The following is a 21,772-nucleotide window of genomic DNA, read 5'->3' on the forward strand; positions in this document are numbered from 1 at the left end:
TCCCCCACTCTTGAATACTTCGACTTTCTATGACTTTCCCCGCCCACACTGTCAACGTGCGGACGTCATCAGTAGTATATACAGAATCGTAGTGCAGAATGTCTTATTGAAATGGTGGAGTAGCTTTTATGATTTTGCACAAATTTAAAGCCAAGAGATGGACTTACGCGGTATTGTACTTTTTATTATTACTGCCACCTTTGCTGTGTCACTCAATGGTCTTGTATTAAATCCGACGAATGGACCGGACGAAGATTTCGTCAATCTACGTTACACTCACTATGATGAACTGCTGACTTTGTTCAATAACTTGGCAAGATTGTATCCGCATTTAGCTCGTGTATTTTCAATAGGAAAATCGGTTGAAGAGAGAGAATTATTAGTCCTGGAAATTTCAGAAAATGTACAGGAAAGAGCACTTGGCAAACCTATGGTGAAGTATGTTGCTAACATGCATGGTGATGAATCTGTAGGCAGGGAATTGCTAGTATACCTTTCTCAATATCTTTTGCATAACTATGGCAAAGATGAAAGAATTACACGATTAGTTAATAGAACAGATATTTTCCTTATGCCTTCTTTAAATCCTGATGGTTTTGAAAAGTCGCAGGTATTCTAACTGATGCGTTATAAGATCATTGTATATTTTGTAACTTATTGTAAATTTTGAATTATTTAACTATTTATATTTTAGGAAGGGAAATGTGATTCTAAACAAGATTTCTCAGGTAGAGAAAATGCAAATCATGTGGACTTAAATCGTGATTTTCCAGACCAATTTGATAATAAGATTAGAATAGGTAGTAACATATTACAAGGACGACAAGATGAGACAATTGCTATGATGACATGGATTGCTAATGAACCATTTGTTTTATCTGGTAATTTACATGGAGGTGCTGTAGTTGCCAGCTATCCGTATGATTCTGGGTAATAACAATTTAATTATTTTAATATTATAATTTTTAATATTTTTGTATAATATATATATAATATAAATATATATATATATAATTATATATTATATATATTTCTCTCTCTCTCTATATATATACTTACCATATATAAAATTTTAAATACATGTACACATAACAATTGACTTAATTATTCTTTGAAATTCTATTGTTAGTTAATATTAATCAAGATATATATAGATAAAATTAATTTTATACAATCTGATTTACAGTATTCCTAAATCTTGTTGCATTGAGAGCGTAAGTCCAGATAATGAGTTATTTAAATATTTAGCTCATACATATGCAGATAATCATCCTCGAATGGCAGCAGGCAATGCATGTCCACCAGAAAGATTTCCAGGAGGTGTTACAAATGGAGCATATTGGTAAACATTAATAAACTATACCATCTAAATATCTTTAAGAAGTTTTCATCACTAACTTATTTTTTTCTTATTAGGTATGAGGTTGTTGGCGGTATGCAAGACTATAATTACGCTCGTTCTAATGCATTTGAAATAACATTTGAATTAAGTTGTTGCAAATATCCTCCTGCTTCATCAATGCCAGGCCATTGGCAATTAAATAAAGAATCTCTTATTAAATATTTGGAACAAGCTCATATTGGAATAAAAGGTTTATAATTGCATAATTTTTATCTATTAAACAATCTAATAATCATGATTTATATTCTAGGACTGGTAAGGGATACAGAAGGCCAACCTGTTGAAGATGCTAGTATTGTAGTTCACGGAATAGATCATAATGTCACAACTACAAATCGTGGAGAATACTGGCGTTTACTATTACCTGGCACTTATTCTGTTTATGCAACTGCTTGGGGGTAAGATCATATTACAATATGATACAATTTTAAAGAATATTATATTATTATCTGAGATCATATTAATTATTATAATAATAATTTTTATATGAAGTTGTATTATAGATCTAATATCTGTACAATGTAATTCAATTTTTAAATAACAATTTTCAGAGCATCTTGTTCTTAATAATTTATAGTATATCTAATCTCTATATATCTTATTATTAATAATTGAGAATCTAATACTTATGTTTTTTATTTTTTCTAATTGCAGATATAGACCAAGTGAACCAGTAAATGTAACTGTAAGACAGAATGATTCAACGATCGTTAACTTTATATTAAAACGACGATCATTTAGTGAACAAGGTAAACGTGAAACAGATTATTCACAAGTCTTACCACTTCTTAGTCGTTTCCCCGCACTTTATAAAATCATTTTATCTTACGACGATGATGAGTATTAACATTTTTGTAAGAAAAAATTTCTTTTCTTTTATTTTTTTATTGTTTGTTTAAATTATTTGCAATTGAATATATCTTCTAATCTAATCACTTTTTTATGTGTTAACGAGTTTTATATTTTGTATAATCAAATTATATAACGATCCACATTATACTTATCATTCATAAATTTTCTAGTTGATAAAATAGTTGCACACAGAAATACTTTTTAACATTTAAACAATTACATTACAATAGCTTCTATCAAATTTGATAAGAGTATTTTATAATTAATTTGCCAATTATTATGTTAAATTTTAGTTAAGATTTACTATTTATTATTATTTTTATATGCTTTTTGTTTTACAGCCTTCAATTTATATCGCATTTAAGTTTATATACTTGTTGATGATTTTTATTGAATCAAGATCAATTTAAAAGAACAAATGTAAACATTTAGTAGAATATATAATATAATTACTTATATCATAAAATTCAAAAGATATAAGCACACAAGGTATGGAGAAAAGGATTTATTAAAACAAGTAGAAAAATGGAATGGGAAAGTAAAAATATTTTTAATATAGTTTATATATATTTATATAGTGTAAAATTTTGATTATATTTGGACTTACATAATTTACGATATATATATATATATATATATATATATATATATATATATTCTTTTTTGCAAAATATATTATGTCTCATTTTTGTTATAATACGCGATTATTAAATACGATTATTAGATACGATTATCAGATACGTTAAATCTTTTCAATTTATGCTCGTACTTCCAAGCTTTGTTTTTATATTTTACATAAAAATGTTATATTATGTAACAAATGAACAATTTATAATATCTTTCTTTTATTTTATTATCACTGAATAACTTTACTGAATGTGTGATAGAAATGAAACATATTTACATGTATGCATACATGTACAAAATTTAGCTGAAACTGTTGTAATATATTTTGTGTTATTTCATAAGAGAGATCTGTTTATTTGAATATGTAAAATTAAATTCAGTAATCAATATACTATATTTTAAGATATTCGTAACATAACAGTTAATATATTATACAACTCTTTCATATGAATTTCACAAATATTTAAAGCCGAATGTATTTTAAAAAGTCACAGTTTCATTTGTATTGCTACATATAATTTAATGTGCAGAGTAAAAATAAACTATTGTATTTGTCTCGAATAATGAGTCAATTCTTCAATATTAACACCAGCGCCTATTCCTTACAATTTTACCTTGAATATATTGTTATGTTTATATATATACCTACACACACACACACATATATTATCATTTTTGAGATTATATTCTCTATACCTTGTGTTTTATATCATATATACATAAATTTTTTATAATTTTCTTGATACAATTCTAGATATTTTTAAAGTGATTTGATACTCTAAACCGTATTAAAATATATTTATATTTTGAGATGTTTCTATTGATTTGATACTTGATAATGCAGTAACAAATATCTAATTATAAATTAAAATAAAAAAGGCTTATAATTTGTCTATATATAATTTTATATGTATATTTTAAAAAACAAAAAATATATATATGTATATATAACATATATGTATATATATTTATGTACATATTTATACATAGCTACAGAAAACTTGGAGAAAATAAAGGAAATTACAAGAACAACTGACGAATATGGCTTTTTACATCATACAGAATTTAAACATCATAATTATGTTGCAATGGAAAAATATTTAAAGGAACTAAATGAAAACTATCCGAATATCACACGTCTCCATAGTATTGGTCGTTCAGTCGAAAATCGACAACTTTATGTTATGGAAATTACAAAGGATCCTGGAAAACATAGTTTGAGTAAACCTGAAGTGAAGTATATTGGAAATATGCATGGAAATGAAGTAGTTGGAAGAGAACTTTTATTATTGCTACTAAAATATTTGTGTGAAAATTATGGAAGAGATAAAAGAGTAACTCAAATAGTTAATACAATCAGATTACATATATTACCAAGTATGAATCCTGATGGATATGAGATATCAAAAGTAGGTGATATATATGGTTTAAAAGGAAGAGCTAATGCAAAAGGTGTGGACCTCAATAGAAACTTTCCTGATCTCTATGTAACCAATGATGTAAGTTTCATTATTTATTGAATTGATAAATTATGACCTTTACATCATATGTTTTTTTTTAAATATGATATCTATTTTACATATATCAACAACAAATATAAAATATCAATTTTAGTATAATAAGGAACAGGAACCAGAGACTAAAGCAGTAATGAATTGGATTGCAAGTATTCCATTTGTACTCTCTGCAAATCTTCATGGAGGTGCTTTAGTTGCCAATTATCCATATGATAATGGACCAGATCCTGAATCTAATCTTCCTAATCCAAGTCCTGACAATGATGTATTCAAAATGTTGGCTCTGACATATTCAAAAGCTCATCCACAAATGCATCTTGGTGAACCTTGTCCACCTGTAACAAATAAAATATCTGGTATAAAAAGTTTATTAGAAGAGCGATTTCCGGATGGAATTACTAATGGTGCAGCATGGTACCCTGTATCAGGTGGCATGCAAGATTATAATTATCTTCATAGTAATGACTTCGAATTAACTTTAGAAGTAGGATGTACAAAGTTTCCAAATGCTAGCGAATTACCTAAATTTTGGTTACAAAACAGGGAATCTCTTTTAAAATTTATTGAAATGGTGAGATTATGATAGTATATCATTATTATTGTAATAAATTTAATTAATATTTTCCTATATAATTGCAGTCACGTAAAGGTGTACATGGTTTAGTTCGTTCTCCTATCGGTGGTGCTATATCTCATGCAAAGATATCTGTAGATGGAATTAAACATGATATATATACTGCAGAAGGTGGGGATTATTGGCGTCTTTTAGTACCAGGCAATTACAATATTACAGTAAGTGCTCCTGGATATGAAACTGTTACACAAAATATAACTGTACTCGGAAGCGATGACCCTGAAGGTTCAGAAGTAACTCTAGATTTTACTCTAATGCGAGATAATCCTCAAGATTGGTAAGTTCATTGTAGTTTAATAGAAATATTTGATTTATCTACAATGATTTTATTGAATGTTATTTGTGAAATATGTATTTGTTGATATAGGTCATCTGCATATGATTTTGGTATATTTGCAAATTTACAAAATGGCTATTTAAAAAATTCTGAGTTAAGTGCTAGATTTAGTCAATTAGAAAATCATCAACCAAATGTTGCTGAATTTAAAGCTGGGGATTCATTAGTTAGTATGGCAATTCATTCTTTAAAAATTACACAAAATGTGAGTACATTTCTTAATATATTTATTCTATAATTATAATAGAGGTCATTATCATAATATACAATTGTTGATTTTATAGATGGGATCACCAGAAGAAAATAAATTTCATATTGCTTTGATTGGAGGTTTATTTGCCTCACAACCAGTAGGAAGAGAAATTTTACTACGTCTAGCAAACCATATTCTTATGGGGAATCAAATTGACGATCCACCAATCAAGAGAATATTAAATAATGCAGTTTTACATTTTATACCTGGTGTAGATCCAGGCTTTGACAATGTTCCAAATGATTGTAATCCTACAGTTAAAGATGAAATAGGAGAAAAATTACTTTCACAAAATATTAATAAAACTAAAGAAATGGATATTATTACAAATGCATTTAGAAAAATGTTATTAAATGAAGCTTATGATGTAATTATTATATTAGGAGGTGGTTCCTTTAGTATCAGGTATTAAACAAAAATTATAGTGTATAATGATATAATTTAATAATAAGTATAATTCTTAATGTATTAAGTTAACAAATTTTAGTTATGCAAAAGATGAATTAAATGTGTATAAAACACTGGCTGAAAATTATGATCAAACCATGCATAAAGAAGCTTGTGGTATTAAAACTAACAGAGAAACAAATATAGCTGAATATATTCAAAGGGAATATAATATACCCGTTGTAAGTATGTTATTTGATAATAAAATTATAATATTTACAAATGTAATTAGAGATGATTTCCAGATTATTATGTAATTAAAAGTTCTTTCAATACTAATTATTTACAGATTAATATTAATTTATCATGCTGCAAATATCCAGCTGCAAATACTATACCAACTATTTGGAGAGGAACTTTGAAACCATTAATGCAACTTATTCAAGATCTTACAAGTGGTATTAGAGCAGTAATTACGGATGATCATGAAATTCCTGTTAGAGAAGCTGTTGTTAAGATTGGAACAAAAACCTATCAGTTATCAAGAAATATGGCTTATTTTAAAATAATACTTATTCCTGGAGATTATGTATTAACATTTTTCTGTACGGATTATGCTTCAAAAACTTTGAAAGTTCATGTTGATGAACAAAATATAACAAATATAAATGTTCAAATGAGAAAATTAAAACCAGGAGAAGCAGAATACAAACAAAATAAACTAGGTAAACAGTTAAGCGTTATAAATCATATTTTGAATAATTTAAACATAAAATATCCACAATTATCAACGTTACATGATATCGGTAAAACGATAAAAGGCAATCAGATTCTATCTTTAGAAATTAGTGCTAAAACAAAGGAAAAACAAGCAGGACGACCTTCTATAATTTTCTCAGCTGGACTCTCTTATGGAAAACCAGTAACATCTAAAGTACTTTTACAATTTGCTTCTTATCTTTTAGATAATTATAAGAACAATGAAATTATTACAAGCTATTTAGACAAGCTATCAATATTTATTGTTCCTGATTTATATCCAGATTTAATCAAGAACGATTCTTGTATCCCATATATTAATAATGAATTATCATTTCCTATCCATCGTGAATTAAGCAAAGAAGCAGCTATGATTATTGATTGGTTCAAACAAATTAATGCTCTTTTAATAGTAAATTTAAATATTGGATCTCGACATGTTGAAATACCATATGGAAGTCAATACAGTAGAATAGACAAAGAAATTTATGAAAGTGAAGATGATCAAGTACTACAAACCTTAGCATCTACTTATACAAAGTATAGCCTACATAATAGTGCAAAATGTGATACAAAATTGAACATCAAGAATAATGCTGTAATACATGGTGGAAAAGGAATTGCAGGAATAAGAGGAGATTCCTTATTAGATTACATATATTTGAATACAAGTACTTTAATAATGGACGTTTATATTGCTTGTTGTAATACAGATGATTCAATGAGTGTATGGCAAGATAATAAAGATAGTTTACTAGCTATGATAAAAGAAGTATTAAAGGGTGTTCAAGGATACATTATTAGTGAAAATAATGAACCTATTGAGAATGCTATTTTATCTTATGATGATTCTGTGCATCAAATCAGAAGTGGAACAATAGGAACATATTGGATTTTATTATCTCCTGGAAATCATAATATTACTGCTACTGCATCTGGATATATACAACAAACAAGATTAGTTTCTGTACCAGACATAAATAAGTTCACAAATTTAACTTTTAAGTTAAGACGTGATGAAAGTATTTTTGGATTGCCAAGATTGGTCTTCATTATAATCGCTGGTAAGAAAATGATAAATAATTATATATAATATATCTATAATTAAAAGAAATCTAAGTAACTTTTAGGAAAAGAAATATGTGATAATATATTAATTTAAAAGAACGAAACATTAAGCTATCTATATTTGTAGGTACTGTATGTTTAGCTATTGTCGTTTGTGGCATTTGTATTTGTGCAATATGTCAATCTACACAACATTCAGAGAAAAACTATAGAAAAGCTTATGCATTTAGTTTACTTAAAGATGGCACAAGCTTTTTTGAAAATGATGAGAAGGAAATTGAAATATTCAGAAGACCATTGAATGGTAAGTTGATGCATTAATTTCAACATTTTTCTTGAAAAATATAAATTACTAATAATTCTTTTATTCTATATTCAGTACATTTTATTACTTACATATCTTGGATTTATATTTTAGATTCTATTTTGAAATATGAAGAAAAATTAAGAATTACAAAACCATATTTTGATGAGGATAATGCATCCAGTTCTGATGATGGAAGTGACCTTGAGTTTATCAGACCAGAGCAAGAGTGCAATGAAAAAGTTTTACAAGAGACGTGACAAATCGTTATCATCAATACAAATGATGAAAATTATATATGAAAGATATAACATATAAAATTCCAAATTTAAAATTAATGTATTAAAATAGGTATTGCTATAACACAGAAGGTACTGTAATAATGTTGTTGTTGATATACTAATTCTCTTTCTTTAAACATTTGCCATAAATGTCTTCAAGGGAGCAATACTTACATTTATAAAAAGTAAGTAGAATTATAGCAAGCAGGGTCCAAATGTAGTTCTAATCCATACATACATACCCTTTTATATAAATAAGGTAAGAGCTTCTTTGTTTTTGAAGGAGCAAAATATTTTAGAAGCACTTTCAACATTTTATTTCTTAGTTTTTATACACTTCTTTTTGTAACAACAAAAAAGCAGATAACAATATAGATAATATTAAATAGATATTATGCACGTTAGTGTTGGCAATTCTATGCGAATTTTATACATATAATTTACAATTTTACATTGTATATAAAAAGATAACAAATTTAATAGTATACAAATGTTACAAAGTTATGAGCTTTTTAGATAAATGTTTTGTACAAAATTGGGAACCCTTATAGAAAATAGGATTTCATCATGTTAATATAGCCACAGAAGAAATTCTTGTTTTTTCTCACAAAATAAATTGAGATTGTTAAATATTGAAATTAATAATAAAATATTTTTAAATGAGCAAACATATCTTTAAGATCACTGCTGTCAAAAGTGACAATGTTATCTTATGAAATATAAATGCCATTATTACATATATCATTATATATATATAACTGTTCAACAAATATTAACAATGTATTCTTAGCAATAATGTTAATACGAAATTCTTCTCTTATAATTAAAAAGTATAATAATTATGAATTTTGAAGCACAGAATAGTTAAATATTTATGAAATAGATAAAATGTATATCTGAAATAGTACGTATACAAGGTGTTCGACTTTATTTAAATATTAATATATTTCTTGTTAAAAAAAAAGAATTCATCTGTTTTAAAGGAATAAAATATTCTAATTATTAGAATCATTTTTTTCAGGATTTTTATCTTTTTCATCTTTTTAAAAAAGAATCATTTTTATTTTTTTTTCTTGAACTATACATTTTGTATATTTTTAACATATATATCTAACAAATTTAATATGCACCAAAAATATTACTTTTAGATTTTTCATGCTATAAAAAATAATAGAACATCCTGTATAACTTACTAAAGATATTCATTTTCCAACTTCTTTATATGAACATAATGATTATTTATATGCAATGCTTTTTCTTCTATTGATTAAAGATATTTTGAATGTTTCGTTTTAACTTTAAAAAAAGATAATGTACAACCATTTAAAAATCATTGTCTTCCTACTTTGGAAAATAATGAAGGTATAGATCATTATAAAAATGCATAAGAACACACATATATAGATATTCTGTGTAATGTAAATGCGGTTGTGACTTATTTTAATATCCACGTGTATACAATAATAGACTTCCATTTATAATGCATTCCAGAATAAAGTTGATTAATAACAATACTATTATCTATTTTCTAAAGTCTAAATTCATTTCTTGAGAAAGTTAACAGAATTAATCATTACAAATTTTTTATAAATATAACGAAATTAACTTAAAATAAAACAACTTACTGAAATTTGCAAACATTGAATTTTATCAATCGTTATATGGTTGATAATTCTTCTATGAAAAAAAAAACATAGCATTAGTTTAATTCAAGTATTGCGGGTAATTCATTCAAGTCATAAAACTCGCTCGATGATAAAAACAAAATTAAAAAATTATTTGAATTTGTATCTCAATTAATTGTTATAAAACGATTACGAATTATAATATTAATTATATAGATCTTATTGCATGAAATCATTTTTATTAGTCAAATTGACAAATGTAAAAGATCTGGAATATCAAATTCATAATTAATTTATTAAATAATTTTCTCAATATTCTCTTTTTCCATAGATATGAAATTATATTTCATTGTATTATTTATATTTGTCATAAATAATTTCAATTAATTGCAGATTAAAATTCTTGAATTTTATTTACATGTGACAATGAAAAATTAAAATTTTGAATAACCAATCATAAATGGTGCAACTATTAGTCACATCAAATAAAAATCATATCATTAAATTACTCTTTGAATTAAAATCTTTTGATTGGAGTAGTTAGAACGAATCCATGATTTCCTCCAATGAAAATGTTTCGTTTGCAGTGGTTTCATTCTTACGCGACGTTGTGAATGGTACGAGAGTAAATCACACCATATACTGGATTTACCATGCTAGAAACATTTTTGTAAAATCAGGTTTTAAAATTAGGTCGTCGTTTGTTATTCTGAAATAATATATAAACTTTTTTCTTTAGATTTCTTAATATTTGATATGAATAATTCATATTTTATTTAAAAACATAGATATAGGCAAGTGGAAGGGGAAGTTGATATTTTGATTATTGTGGTTCCGGCGAAGTACAGCAACGAAACCGACCACGGGGGTCGCACGCGGAGTACCGATACGCGTGTACAGTGCGTTCGGATACTACAAATAACTATTTTTTTAAACCTTACCCGATTGCATTTGCGATTGAATCGGAATCCTACGAATAGTATCGCGTGCTTTGTGTCATACGTTGGATAACACTACTTGGGTGTGCCGAAACATTGATAAATATGGCGAACAGTATAGCACCAGATTCATGGGAACAGCAGGCGGATAACGGAGACATCGCGCCCGCTCAGGATAAGTCCATCGAAAGCAAATTTTCAACTTTGAATGTGAATGCTGCGGAATTCGTGCCTTCCTTCTGCATAAATTCTTCAACGCAGAATAGTTCCACGGCCGACAGTCCTTGTGCTGTCACTGCTGTGTTGAATACTGTAACCACTTCTATTCCTTCTGAAATACATCATGGTTAGTCTAATATTAATTATCATTTAATAAATTTTATCTGAATCAATCTAGGGCATTATTTTCGAACATATGCAGATAATTTCATGTTAACTTAGAATGCTACTTTTACTGCGTATCAATGACTAACCCCTTGGTATATCCCCTGTTATCATTGTAGTAACTTTTTATCATTAGTACCTTGCATGTTCAAAGCTTATAAAGTCAAATCCATATTACTTTTTACACGTTTACACTCTGTTTTAAAAATTGAATGTTTTACAACATTCAGTAAATACATGTAATGTTGTTCATAGAATACTTTGGATTTGGTTTTAATTTGTTTTAATTTTGTTATTATTTGTTTATTTATTTTCATTTTTAGTTAAATTTTACTAGAATTGAATGTATGATGTATATTTGTATATTAAATATTTTGATTGTGATGATTGTCGATTTATACGTAAAATATAACTCTACTTTAGATTTTCATATTATACAAAGTTTATATAATTCTTTCCTATATGTGTTATTGTGGTAATTTTTAAAAGAAAACTAAGCTTTGTATAATTCATTCTATTTCCTTCCAAAGAAGATTATTATAGCATTTATATTCTTCATTGTTATCGTAGAACGATAAATGATTTATATTATTCATGTAATTAACAAGTTCCTAAAGTATAAATATCGACTCCTTCATGATTATGTAATGAATAAATGTTATTATTAAGTAGGGTAGGGACATTTGTTCTCTAAACAGTACTTCCATCTACTGTGGTGCTGGCCATTGGAAGAAGTATTCCCTTTCCTATCAACATACCTACCCATCAGCTTGCTGCACTGGCTGTTTGTCTTATTCTTTACTGCAGACCTAGGCAGCAGCAGAACAAGACTTTAGAGAGCAAACGTCTGATCCCTATTAGTAAGGTGTAAATGCAAGTGTCCGTAAATAGTGATGATTGATGATATAAATTGTTCTAATTAGAAGAAAACAATATAATGAGAAATTATTTTTCTACACAGGAAATTCTACTCCTACGATTCTACCTGATCCAATTGGCAGTAGAGTGGAGGAACCACCTGCTGGAGGAGGGGCTCCACCTCCAAATGTTACGGATCCAATAAATACAAGTCCTGAACATCAACCTGCAGATTCTTGGGAAGAAGCAGCTGTAGATGGTGATCCTTTGTTAACTCCTGAAAATGAAGAGGTAAAAGAAAAATATATATAACATACTGATGTTGGTTTATAATGTACAAATATCTATCTAATTCTAATATATCATAGACTGCAGTTTAAAAACAATCATTTATATCATTATCTTATCAATAATTTTATTTTTTCATTTAGGCTGACAATGAAGAGGATGAAGAAATGGTTGTTAAAGTACCTAAAAAAAAACCAATTAAGGTTGCAGAAGATACTAAAAGCAAAAAAGAACATGTCAATGTTGTTTTTATAGGTCACGTAGGTATGTAATGTGAATTATTATTATTATTAGGAATTAGATATTCCATAAGTTACTTCTCGTATTATAAAAGTGCATATTGTTGATTTTAGATGCAGGGAAATCAACAATTGGTGGCCAAATTATGGCACTTACGGGAATGGTGGATAAGCGTACGTTAGAGAAGTATGAAAGAGAAGCAAAGGAACGAAGCAGAGAAACATGGTACTTAAGTTGGGCCTTGGATACAAACCAAGAAGAAAGAGAAAAAGGAAAAACGGTAGAAGTGGGTAGAGCATATTTTGAAACAGAAAGGAAGCATTTTACGATATTAGATGCTCCTGGACATAAAAGCTTTGTACCCAATATGATTGGCGGAGCAGCGCAAGCTGACCTCGCGGTTTTAGTTATATCCGCGAGAAAAGGTGAATTCGAAACAGGCTTTGATAGAGGTGGCCAAACACGGGAACATGCTATGCTGGCTAAAACTGCAGGAGTTAAACATTTGGTAGTGTTAGTAAATAAAATGGATGACCCAACGGTAGAATGGGACGAAGGAAGATATAATGAATGCAGGTATATTTGTTAAGTAAAAATACTTTTGTTGTATTATTCAAAACGATTTAAAAATCTATTATTTCAGAGACAAGATACTGCCATATCTTCGTAAATTAGGGTTTAATCCTGCAAAGGATCTTACATTTATGCCAGTATCTGGTCAACTTGGCATTGGTCTCAAAGATCCTATACCTGAACATCTATGTAATTGGTATAGCGGACCTCCATTCATACCTTTTATTGATTCCTTACCTTCCCTTAATCGTAAAAGCAATGGACCGTTTATTATGCCTATTGTTGATAAATATAAAGATATGGGTACGGTTGTTATGGGAAAGGTTGAAGCTGGAGAAGCCAAGAAGGGTCAGTCATTATTAGTTATGCCGAATAGGGTAAGAAACATGTTCTATATTACTTTATTACTATGTTTGAAAATATTAGGTTATTTTTTCATAATGTTTTTACATGAGTCATATTCTATGGATTTTAGACGGCAGTAACGGTTGATCAATTATGGTCCGATGATGAAGAAGTAACGTCGGTTGGACCCGGAGAAAATGTTAAAATTAAACTGAAAGGTATCGAAGAAGAAGATGTAAGCCCTGGATTTGTTTTATGCGACAGCAACAACCCCATTAAAACTGGAAAAGTTTTTGATGCTCAGGTTGTTATTTTGGAGCATAAGAGCATTATTTGTGCCGGATATAGTGCAGTGATGCACATTCATTGCGCTGCAGAAGAAGTGACGGTGAAGGCATTGATCTGCTTGGTAGATAAGAAAACTGGCGATAAAAGTAAAACGAGACCAAGGTTCGTTAAGCAAGACCAAGTGGCAATTATGAGAATCGAATGTGCAGGAGTTATTTGTCTCGAAAGATTCAAATTATTTCCGCAAATGGGACGGTTTACTCTTAGAGATGAAAGTAAGTAGAGAAAATATTTTATTTATTGATTTACGCAATATAATAAAAATAGGATTTCTGTAGAAAATCTATATAGAATTAATTAAGTTTTAATCATTTAATTCCAAATTCTGAAATGATAAATTATTATATAATATGGATATGATTATAGATAAAACAATTGCCATCGGTAAGGTGCTGAAAGTTGTGGAATAAAATGTTCATCCTCAATCGAGAAGTAAGGATGCAAGCCAAACGATATGATACAAGGAAACCAAACCGGCATAATGGACTATTCCCGAATGTTAGCTAATGTAACATACACTCATTTATGCAAAAGGTTCTGCATATGACGGTACACGCGCGTACATATGAACAGAGATGATGGCTAGGGAAGTATGACCTAAATTGGAAGATAGATTCCATCGCAAAAGAAAAATAAGGAAACAAATACGACTCGAGAGCGTGTGTTCCTTTTATTAGATAAGAAAGTTGGTGGCACTGGAGGGTTATTCCTTGCATCGCGGTATAAGTAATATACAATACTAACAGACTCTCCTCTTGACAATGTAAAACACGATATTTTTATTCGTCTGAGGTGCAAAACATAATTGAGAGCGAACGAGAGAATCAATATCGATGGCAGAGTAAGAATAAGAAATATGATTAATATTATAATAATTATTAAATAATTATTAAATTGGTGGTAAGAGGTGAAAAAGAAATTTATCAAATAAATCAACAAACTAGTGTTACACAACAATTTATAATTATGAAATTAATATTATTATTATTATTATTATTATTATTATTATTATTATTATTATTATTATTATTATTATTATTACGATTATTACGATTATTATTATACTGTTTCTTATTTTATTGTCATTAAAAACAAATTTGCAACACAAATCTGCTCTGGTAATTTTGATAGGTCTCTCACATACATGTTAATTTTGTTTGGGAGTGGGAAATATGTGATATTCCTCAAAGTTAATATTTTTCGTGGGATGCAGAGTGAAAGATATCAGATTGTCGGTATAATATGATTAAAACTTACAGGTTTTGAATTATTAGCAAAAAATTGTAATTTGTTATACATATAGTTATGTAGTTACGAGCCTACCGCAAATTTTATAGTTTATCTATATTCTTGTAAGTACTGAGAATTTTTAACTATAGATATTGCAAAAATATCCTTATCGCATTCTTACTATATTATTTATAAAGAAAGTAATAAGAATATAACTGCTACATCTTAAAAATGCTCAGATCATGCTTTGAAGACCTTCAAATAGAAAGACACAGAAGTTGTGTGATTATATACATGTAATTGTATGCAATTTTTGCTATTATTTGCAAATATTATTATATAATTTTATTGTTACCATTGTAAACATATCAGTTTCCATTTTTAAATTATTAGTTATGATAAAATTGTAACACGTTGAGTTTTATTATAACAAATGTCTTACATTTTAGTCTTGCTTGCAATTATAGTGAATAATGTGAATTTAGTTATATATAAATCTAAATGTGACAATTGTAAGTTTAAGTTAGTTTTTTAAATTACAATTATAAATTAGATCATGAAACAATCAAGAAAATAATAGATTTTATAAGAATCATATGATGTTACTTATTTCATGATATACAATCCGTTTGATGTTTGAGTAATTCAAAATGATTTGCCTAATAATATATATTATTAACAATGTTTAAGCATATATATAATGTTTAAAGTTACTAAATCAAAATATAACCAATAATTTAACTGAATTTTTTTTTGTGAAATAACTATGATATGAGTGATGAAATTGCAGATATTTATAATTACATATTGGCAGCCTTTACTATAAATAATTAATTCTATATAAAATGGAAAATTATAGATGAAAAATTCATCTTAATTTATGATATATACTTTTATGATCTTATCTGTCTATGTGTATATATGTTCCTAAAATAAAAAATTCAAATATTTTATTTTGCCAAGCTATATTAAAGATTCTACATTCGTTTATTAATAAAATATCAATACTTACAAGAACAGAATAGATCATGAAAAACTAGAATTGCTAAGTAATTTGTTACTATTTTTTGCTAATAAAACAAAACCGATGTATCCGCTGCACTCTTCTTGTTTTCAAATTTTTAACCTAATTTTCCATAAAAAAGCTTTTGTGTCTACATAGATGTACAAGGTCATACATAAATATTGATTTTTATAAATTTTCTATTCATTAATATTGCTTTAAGCACTTACTTCGTATCAATACCATAATACATATGAAATTTGAAACATTATAGATTATATTTGTCTACTTGTCTTTAATTTTATAATTATGATTAGATAAGAAAAGGGTAAAAAATACAAATGATGTCACAACTAAATAATGTAATATTTAAATAACAATGAGTTGTTATTTTTCCATTATTTTATTTTATCTACACGCGATGAAGTTATTTTGACATAAAGAAATTGTTAATTTAATTTCAATACAAAAATGATCAAGTTCCACATTATATGAGATTATTGTATTGCATATAGTTCTACTATCTTTCTTATAAAAAGTATATATTTCAAATGATACACAAGTTATAGAATTTTCCAAGTAATATGTCTCATTTTTATAAAAAGCAATGTCAAAGTGTCATTAACTTATATTAAGAAATTTGATTTTAATGTACCTTGCAACATCAACGACAGATTAAACAACGCATGAAGTTGGAAGATAATATCATGATCCTGTCTACAAAGCAATTGGTGAGTCCTAAGGAGGAGCTACCTCCATGAGCTATATGCTTCTAGAGATAATAAATAGATATATTAATGTTTTTACGATAGAGATAACTATGCGGAATTGTAAGAAAATTATGAAAACAACATTTTTATGCTATATTACATGAAATTAATTCCTGCCAATGAAAATCCATATCATAAAGAGAAGTTACTGGATATATTTATATGTAGTTAAAACATTTTATTCATTAAATTATTTTGTATGATAAAAAAAATACAATCACATCATTCTCTCATGTATACGATAAAGAATTATACAATCTTTGTTATTTATTTTTCGATCATTAATAGTTAATTGTTTAAAAATTTATGCACAAAAACGTGTATTCATGCCAATATTATGTATAATATATTGCATTACTTTTACATACTCTTTATTATTACACTTGATACCTTAATCCCAAATTATGACATTTAAATATATTCACAAACATGACCACAACCAGTAGGACATTGACGATTACAACGAAACCATTCCTTTAAATGCATTACATGTCCTCCATGTGTGCAACCCTGACACCACGCATATAGCCCTCGGACAACCTGTATTAACATAGTAATCATTTTTAATGAATACAAAGTGGTTCTACAGTTATTAAAATATACTTTTATCAATTCTTTGAAATAATATGAAATTTATTACCTGATGACAAATAGAACAAAGGGCGTGTTTGGATGTATGACAGCGATCACACAACCATGCTGCTCTTTGTAAAGGTTTCGTGCATGCTAAACAGCATGCGTGTATAGTTGTTGATTGTTGATTTAGTTGTGCAATAGATGGAATCCATGCCAACTGTATTACCTATAAAATAATAGTACAGATAAACACATTTGTTAATATTTTTCATAGAAAAAAAGAGACTAAATTTAGTTATATCATGAACCTGTGTAGTCACATTCCAAAGTTTAAACCTTCCCAATAAATCTATGTACTCTAATAACCAATGTTCCTGAATTGGTATTTCAATATTTAGACCTTTTCTTTTTTCACCTAAAGCGATAAGAACAGATGCTGAAGTTTGAATATCCCTAAGTGCTGCATGATGTTTTAGTGCTTCTTCAATTAAATGTGTAGGATCCCAGAATGATGGTTTAGGTATGGCTGTTACTATTAATTGACATGGCTGATCATCAACCATTACAGAAACAGAATCATCATTGATATCTGGGGAATGATTAGGAAACTGTTCTGGTGGCGGAGATCGATCTTTTATTTCATGTCGTAAAGGAAATGCTTCCTTAGGCAATGTCCAGTCACTATCATCATTTATCATATTTTGGATATATCCAGAATTATAGTCTGTACTAATAGGTTCAAACTCACTATCACCAAATAGAAAATCTCCTTTAGGTTGACCTTTATGTCCCATAAAGGACTTCCTGTAACTTTGTTTCTTTTAGGATGTATAGCTACACAAAAAATGTACTGTATCGACAAATTTCAGTCTCTCACATTATTAGTATTATCAATTAAGGATTACCTAGGTAATATGCTACTTATGAAGTTTAGATTTTCTGGTGTATCATCAGTTTCAGTTTCATCGTCACCACCGCTCGTTGCACTAGTAGGAGCTTCTCCTTGTAAAGATTTTATATCATTTTCATGTCCTTAAACAGATTATAAAGTCACACAATATGTACATATTAAAAATCTCATATCTAATAGAATTTATACTTCTATTAAAAATGCATAATAATATATCAACTCTTTTTCATTGAAGTTCAGGATATTCCTGATAAAGTATTTTTATCATTACGGTTATGTATTGAGATAATCTCAATAAGGCACTTCTACTGTTATGGTTGTATGTTAAGATAATTCCAATAGAACACTTTTACCAATTACTGATATTTAGAAAGCGAACTTTACGCAATTTTCTTTATTGTACTGTATTTGTAGACATTCGTATATAAGCTGTATATATGAAACATGAACAAAAATGAACTTCAAATCCTTCGAATTAAAGACTCCAGACAAAGATTGAGCGTATACTAATTATCGTGCAAATAAAAATAATTCCGATTAACGGCATATACATGTCTATACAATAACTATTACGACTCAAAAAAATTAAATTTAATATTTAATTAAGTTTGTATGATTAGGAAATCAGATTATCTAATAAATATATAAATTTTATGAAATAGTAATTGTAATTATCAATTAAATAATATTATCTACCTGGGTTTGATTGATCAATAGCAGGTACTTTTACCATTTGTGTTAAATTTAGAGTATTTACTATATCTTCCTTAGAAACAGTTGGTGGAGTTCTTAAAATTGCACCTAATGGATTTGTATATAATGTTTTTATTATATTCCAAACAATGCTTACCTAAAGAAATATTATTATTGAAATTATTCTTACTGCTTAATCAAATTTTATTATTTGATATATCATTTAAATTAAACTAAAAGAAATTACACAGGTTTTATTATAAATAATAAGCTTACATCATTTCTACCTGCATTGCTAGCAACAGCAGCATTATGATCACAAATATCTTTCAATTTTCCAGTAAGTATGTAACCTTCAGCACATATCTTAAACCAAGTTGGATCACGTGGTATATTTACAACAAATCTATGCATTACACTTGAAGCCATACAGAATGTATCATTCGTCACTGGTGTTTTTCTATAAGCAAAAACGTATATGTATCATAAATTTTAACAAATAATAAAAAATATAAAATATCATAAAATACAAACCTCATTATATTAGTTAATTGCTTGACTGTGGTTGGCATATTTATATTTACTTTACAAGCATAAGCAACATCTCCGATGGGACTTAAAGCAATGCCTTGTGGATTTGCTTTACTAGCTGGTCTAGTAGCATCCTTAAATATATGATGGTATAAAGTGCAATCCTAAATAAACAGAATAATTTTCTTATATTATAAAACATAAAGAAGAAAAGGAATTGATATTACCCTGCTTGTTGACAGGAATGATTGAGGATTTCCTCTCCATGCTACACCAGTAGGAACATCCTTATGTTCATTAAAACTAGCAAATGGAATATATGGCCGCTGAATGTCCCATACATTTATACTACAATCTACAACCAATGCACAACTTGCTATATGATACTTTCTTTGCGGTCTCCATTTTATTCTTCCTACTGAAGCTATTGTGTGTATAGTATAATCACAACTTGGTTTTACAGATAAATCCCAAACCTTTTAGTATAACAGAAAATAAATATATAAATAATCAATTAATATATAGTAATGGAAGACATTTGTTCTATAAAATTGCAATATAATTTATTTCAGTTTTGATAGAAAAGGAAAAACCTTTATAGTTTTATCTCTAGATGCTGTTGCTAGCCAGTTAGTTTCAGGATGCCAATCACAAGCAAATATTGGTCCACTGTGTGCAGTAAAATGTTGGAAATAACGATCATGTTTCCGCAAATCCCACTGTTGAACATGACCATTTTCAGAAACAGCAGCGAAAGTGTGTGGTTGATGAGGACAAAATTGAACATCTCGTACAGACTCTGTATTACTAAGATTTCAAAGCTTTACTACAGCTGCAATTTATCACTGACAGGGTTAGTAAGAATTTATTCACATTCTCTTTCTTATTTATGTTTATAAAATATATTCTTGTGAATTACGAATATAAAGTTTACTCGTAATAAAATTAAAGATTATATTCTTCTAACCCTGTCAAATGTAAAATGAAAATATGTAAAGTAAAATTATTTGTATTTTACCTATAAAATGTTTTGGTAGCTTCCTTTATACGTAAATCAAAACATTTCATAGTTCCATCCTGTGAACCAGATATTAACCACATAGGTTCTGTCATATGAAAGCTAACTTTATTAACAGTTCTTTTATGATCGATGAAAACATGTTCTTGTTTTGATCTTGAAGATTTATTTAAATTCCATACAACTACTGCACCATTTGTAGCAGCTGTTGCGAGAACATGATCTTAAAATTATAAGAATTATATATTATATTATTGCATTAATATAATTATGTTATATATGTAAGAAATGATTAATAATATATATGATATATTTTAGAATTTATTAAATATTATTTATTAAAAAATATATATAAGACATAGATACTATTTATTAGTTAGTAAACAACATAACACATTCAATATTATACCGTCAATAAGGTTCCATGCAACATCATTACATGAAAAATTCAAATTTAAATTTTTGCCAACTCGCAAATTACAAGATTCTTCAAACCTATCTTCCAATAGTGTAAATATTTTAAATACTGAAAGAAAAACAATTATTATAAAAGAGGGAAACAGAAATTATTAAGAATAACTTACCATGACGTCCAGCTATGACAACTTGACTGTTATCTTTATTAAGAGCTAAAGCATTAGCTGGGCCTTCTTGAGTAATGCATACAGTTTTAGAGGTCATATTAGAATTGTATTATATTAAATTATCAATTAATAATAATAAAATTCATGTTTTGTTTCTCATTTTGTAGACTTCTAAACAATGAAAAAATATCAACATAAACATTAATGTGGAATCATTATAACTTCATAACTACATATATACGACAAGATTGTCAACATTTGAACTTTATACCGCGCATTTTTCTTTCCAATTGAAGTTCACAATAAATCTACGCCGAAGTAACAATACAATATTTTTTCAGTTTTTCTTTTTTTCTTAAAATATTTCTATTCGTAATTAGAATTATATAACAATGTATAATCAAACATATTTGTAAAAATAATTGTAAATCTGCCAA

General features: G+C 27.7%; 3 protein-coding genes across 7 annotated transcripts; 2 read left to right on the forward strand and 1 right to left on the reverse strand.

Annotated features, from left to right (window-relative positions):
- The first annotated feature begins 11 nt into the window (after nt 1–11).
- Nucleotides 12–9,089, forward strand: LOC122631503 (carboxypeptidase D). The gene is made up of 15 exons (XM_043817241.1): nt 12–610; nt 695–930; nt 1,187–1,342; nt 1,417–1,592; nt 1,653–1,800; nt 2,057–2,151; nt 3,872–4,380; nt 4,496–4,969; nt 5,038–5,309; nt 5,400–5,574; nt 5,654–6,027; nt 6,110–6,251; nt 6,359–7,832; nt 7,964–8,140; nt 8,255–9,089. Exons 1-15 carry the CDS (start codon nt 158–160, stop codon nt 8,398–8,400), a joined length of 5,007 nt encoding a protein of 1,668 aa, XP_043673176.1. The 5' UTR covers nt 12–157; the 3' UTR covers nt 8,401–9,089.
- A 1,647-nt stretch (nt 9,090–10,736) lies between these two features.
- Nucleotides 10,737–15,845, forward strand: LOC122632086 (eukaryotic peptide chain release factor GTP-binding subunit ERF3A). Its single transcript, XM_043818543.1, has 7 exons — nt 10,737–11,330; nt 12,330–12,517; nt 12,658–12,778; nt 12,868–13,330; nt 13,398–13,704; nt 13,803–14,235; nt 14,387–15,845. Exons 1-7 carry the CDS (start codon nt 11,090–11,092, stop codon nt 14,428–14,430), a joined length of 1,797 nt encoding a protein of 598 aa, XP_043674478.1. The 5' UTR covers nt 10,737–11,089; the 3' UTR covers nt 14,431–15,845.
- A 1,335-nt stretch (nt 15,846–17,180) lies between these two features.
- On the reverse strand, nt 17,181–21,747 carry LOC122632084 (GATOR complex protein WDR24). Of its 5 annotated transcripts, XM_043818539.1 has the most exons (13): nt 21,607–21,747; nt 21,336–21,506; nt 21,161–21,277; nt 20,752–20,974; nt 20,327–20,540; nt 19,961–20,209; nt 19,737–19,897; nt 19,479–19,662; nt 19,206–19,359; nt 18,505–18,631; nt 17,908–18,409; nt 17,664–17,825; nt 17,181–17,563 (listed from the first exon to the last, which is right to left on the reverse strand). In XM_043818539.1, exons 2-13 carry the CDS (start codon nt 21,430–21,432, stop codon nt 17,435–17,437), a joined length of 2,319 nt encoding a protein of 772 aa, XP_043674474.1. In that variant the 5' UTR covers nt 21,433–21,506; nt 21,607–21,747; the 3' UTR covers nt 17,181–17,434. The 5 variants fall into 5 exon arrangements, with proteins under 5 accessions (XP_043674474.1, XP_043674477.1, XP_043674476.1 ...); XM_043818542.1 differs by lacking the exon at nt 21,607–21,747 and having other exon boundaries at nt 18,015–18,409; nt 21,336–21,600; XM_043818541.1 differs by lacking the exon at nt 21,607–21,747 and having other exon boundaries at nt 19,206–19,310; nt 19,490–19,662; nt 21,336–21,599.
- Nucleotides 21,748–21,772: the final 25 nt, after the last annotated feature.

The sequence above is a fragment of the Vespula pensylvanica genome, chromosome 9, assembly GCF_014466175.1.
Source record: "Vespula pensylvanica isolate Volc-1 chromosome 9, ASM1446617v1, whole genome shotgun sequence".
NCBI lineage: Eukaryota > Metazoa > Arthropoda > Insecta > Hymenoptera > Vespidae > Vespula > Vespula pensylvanica.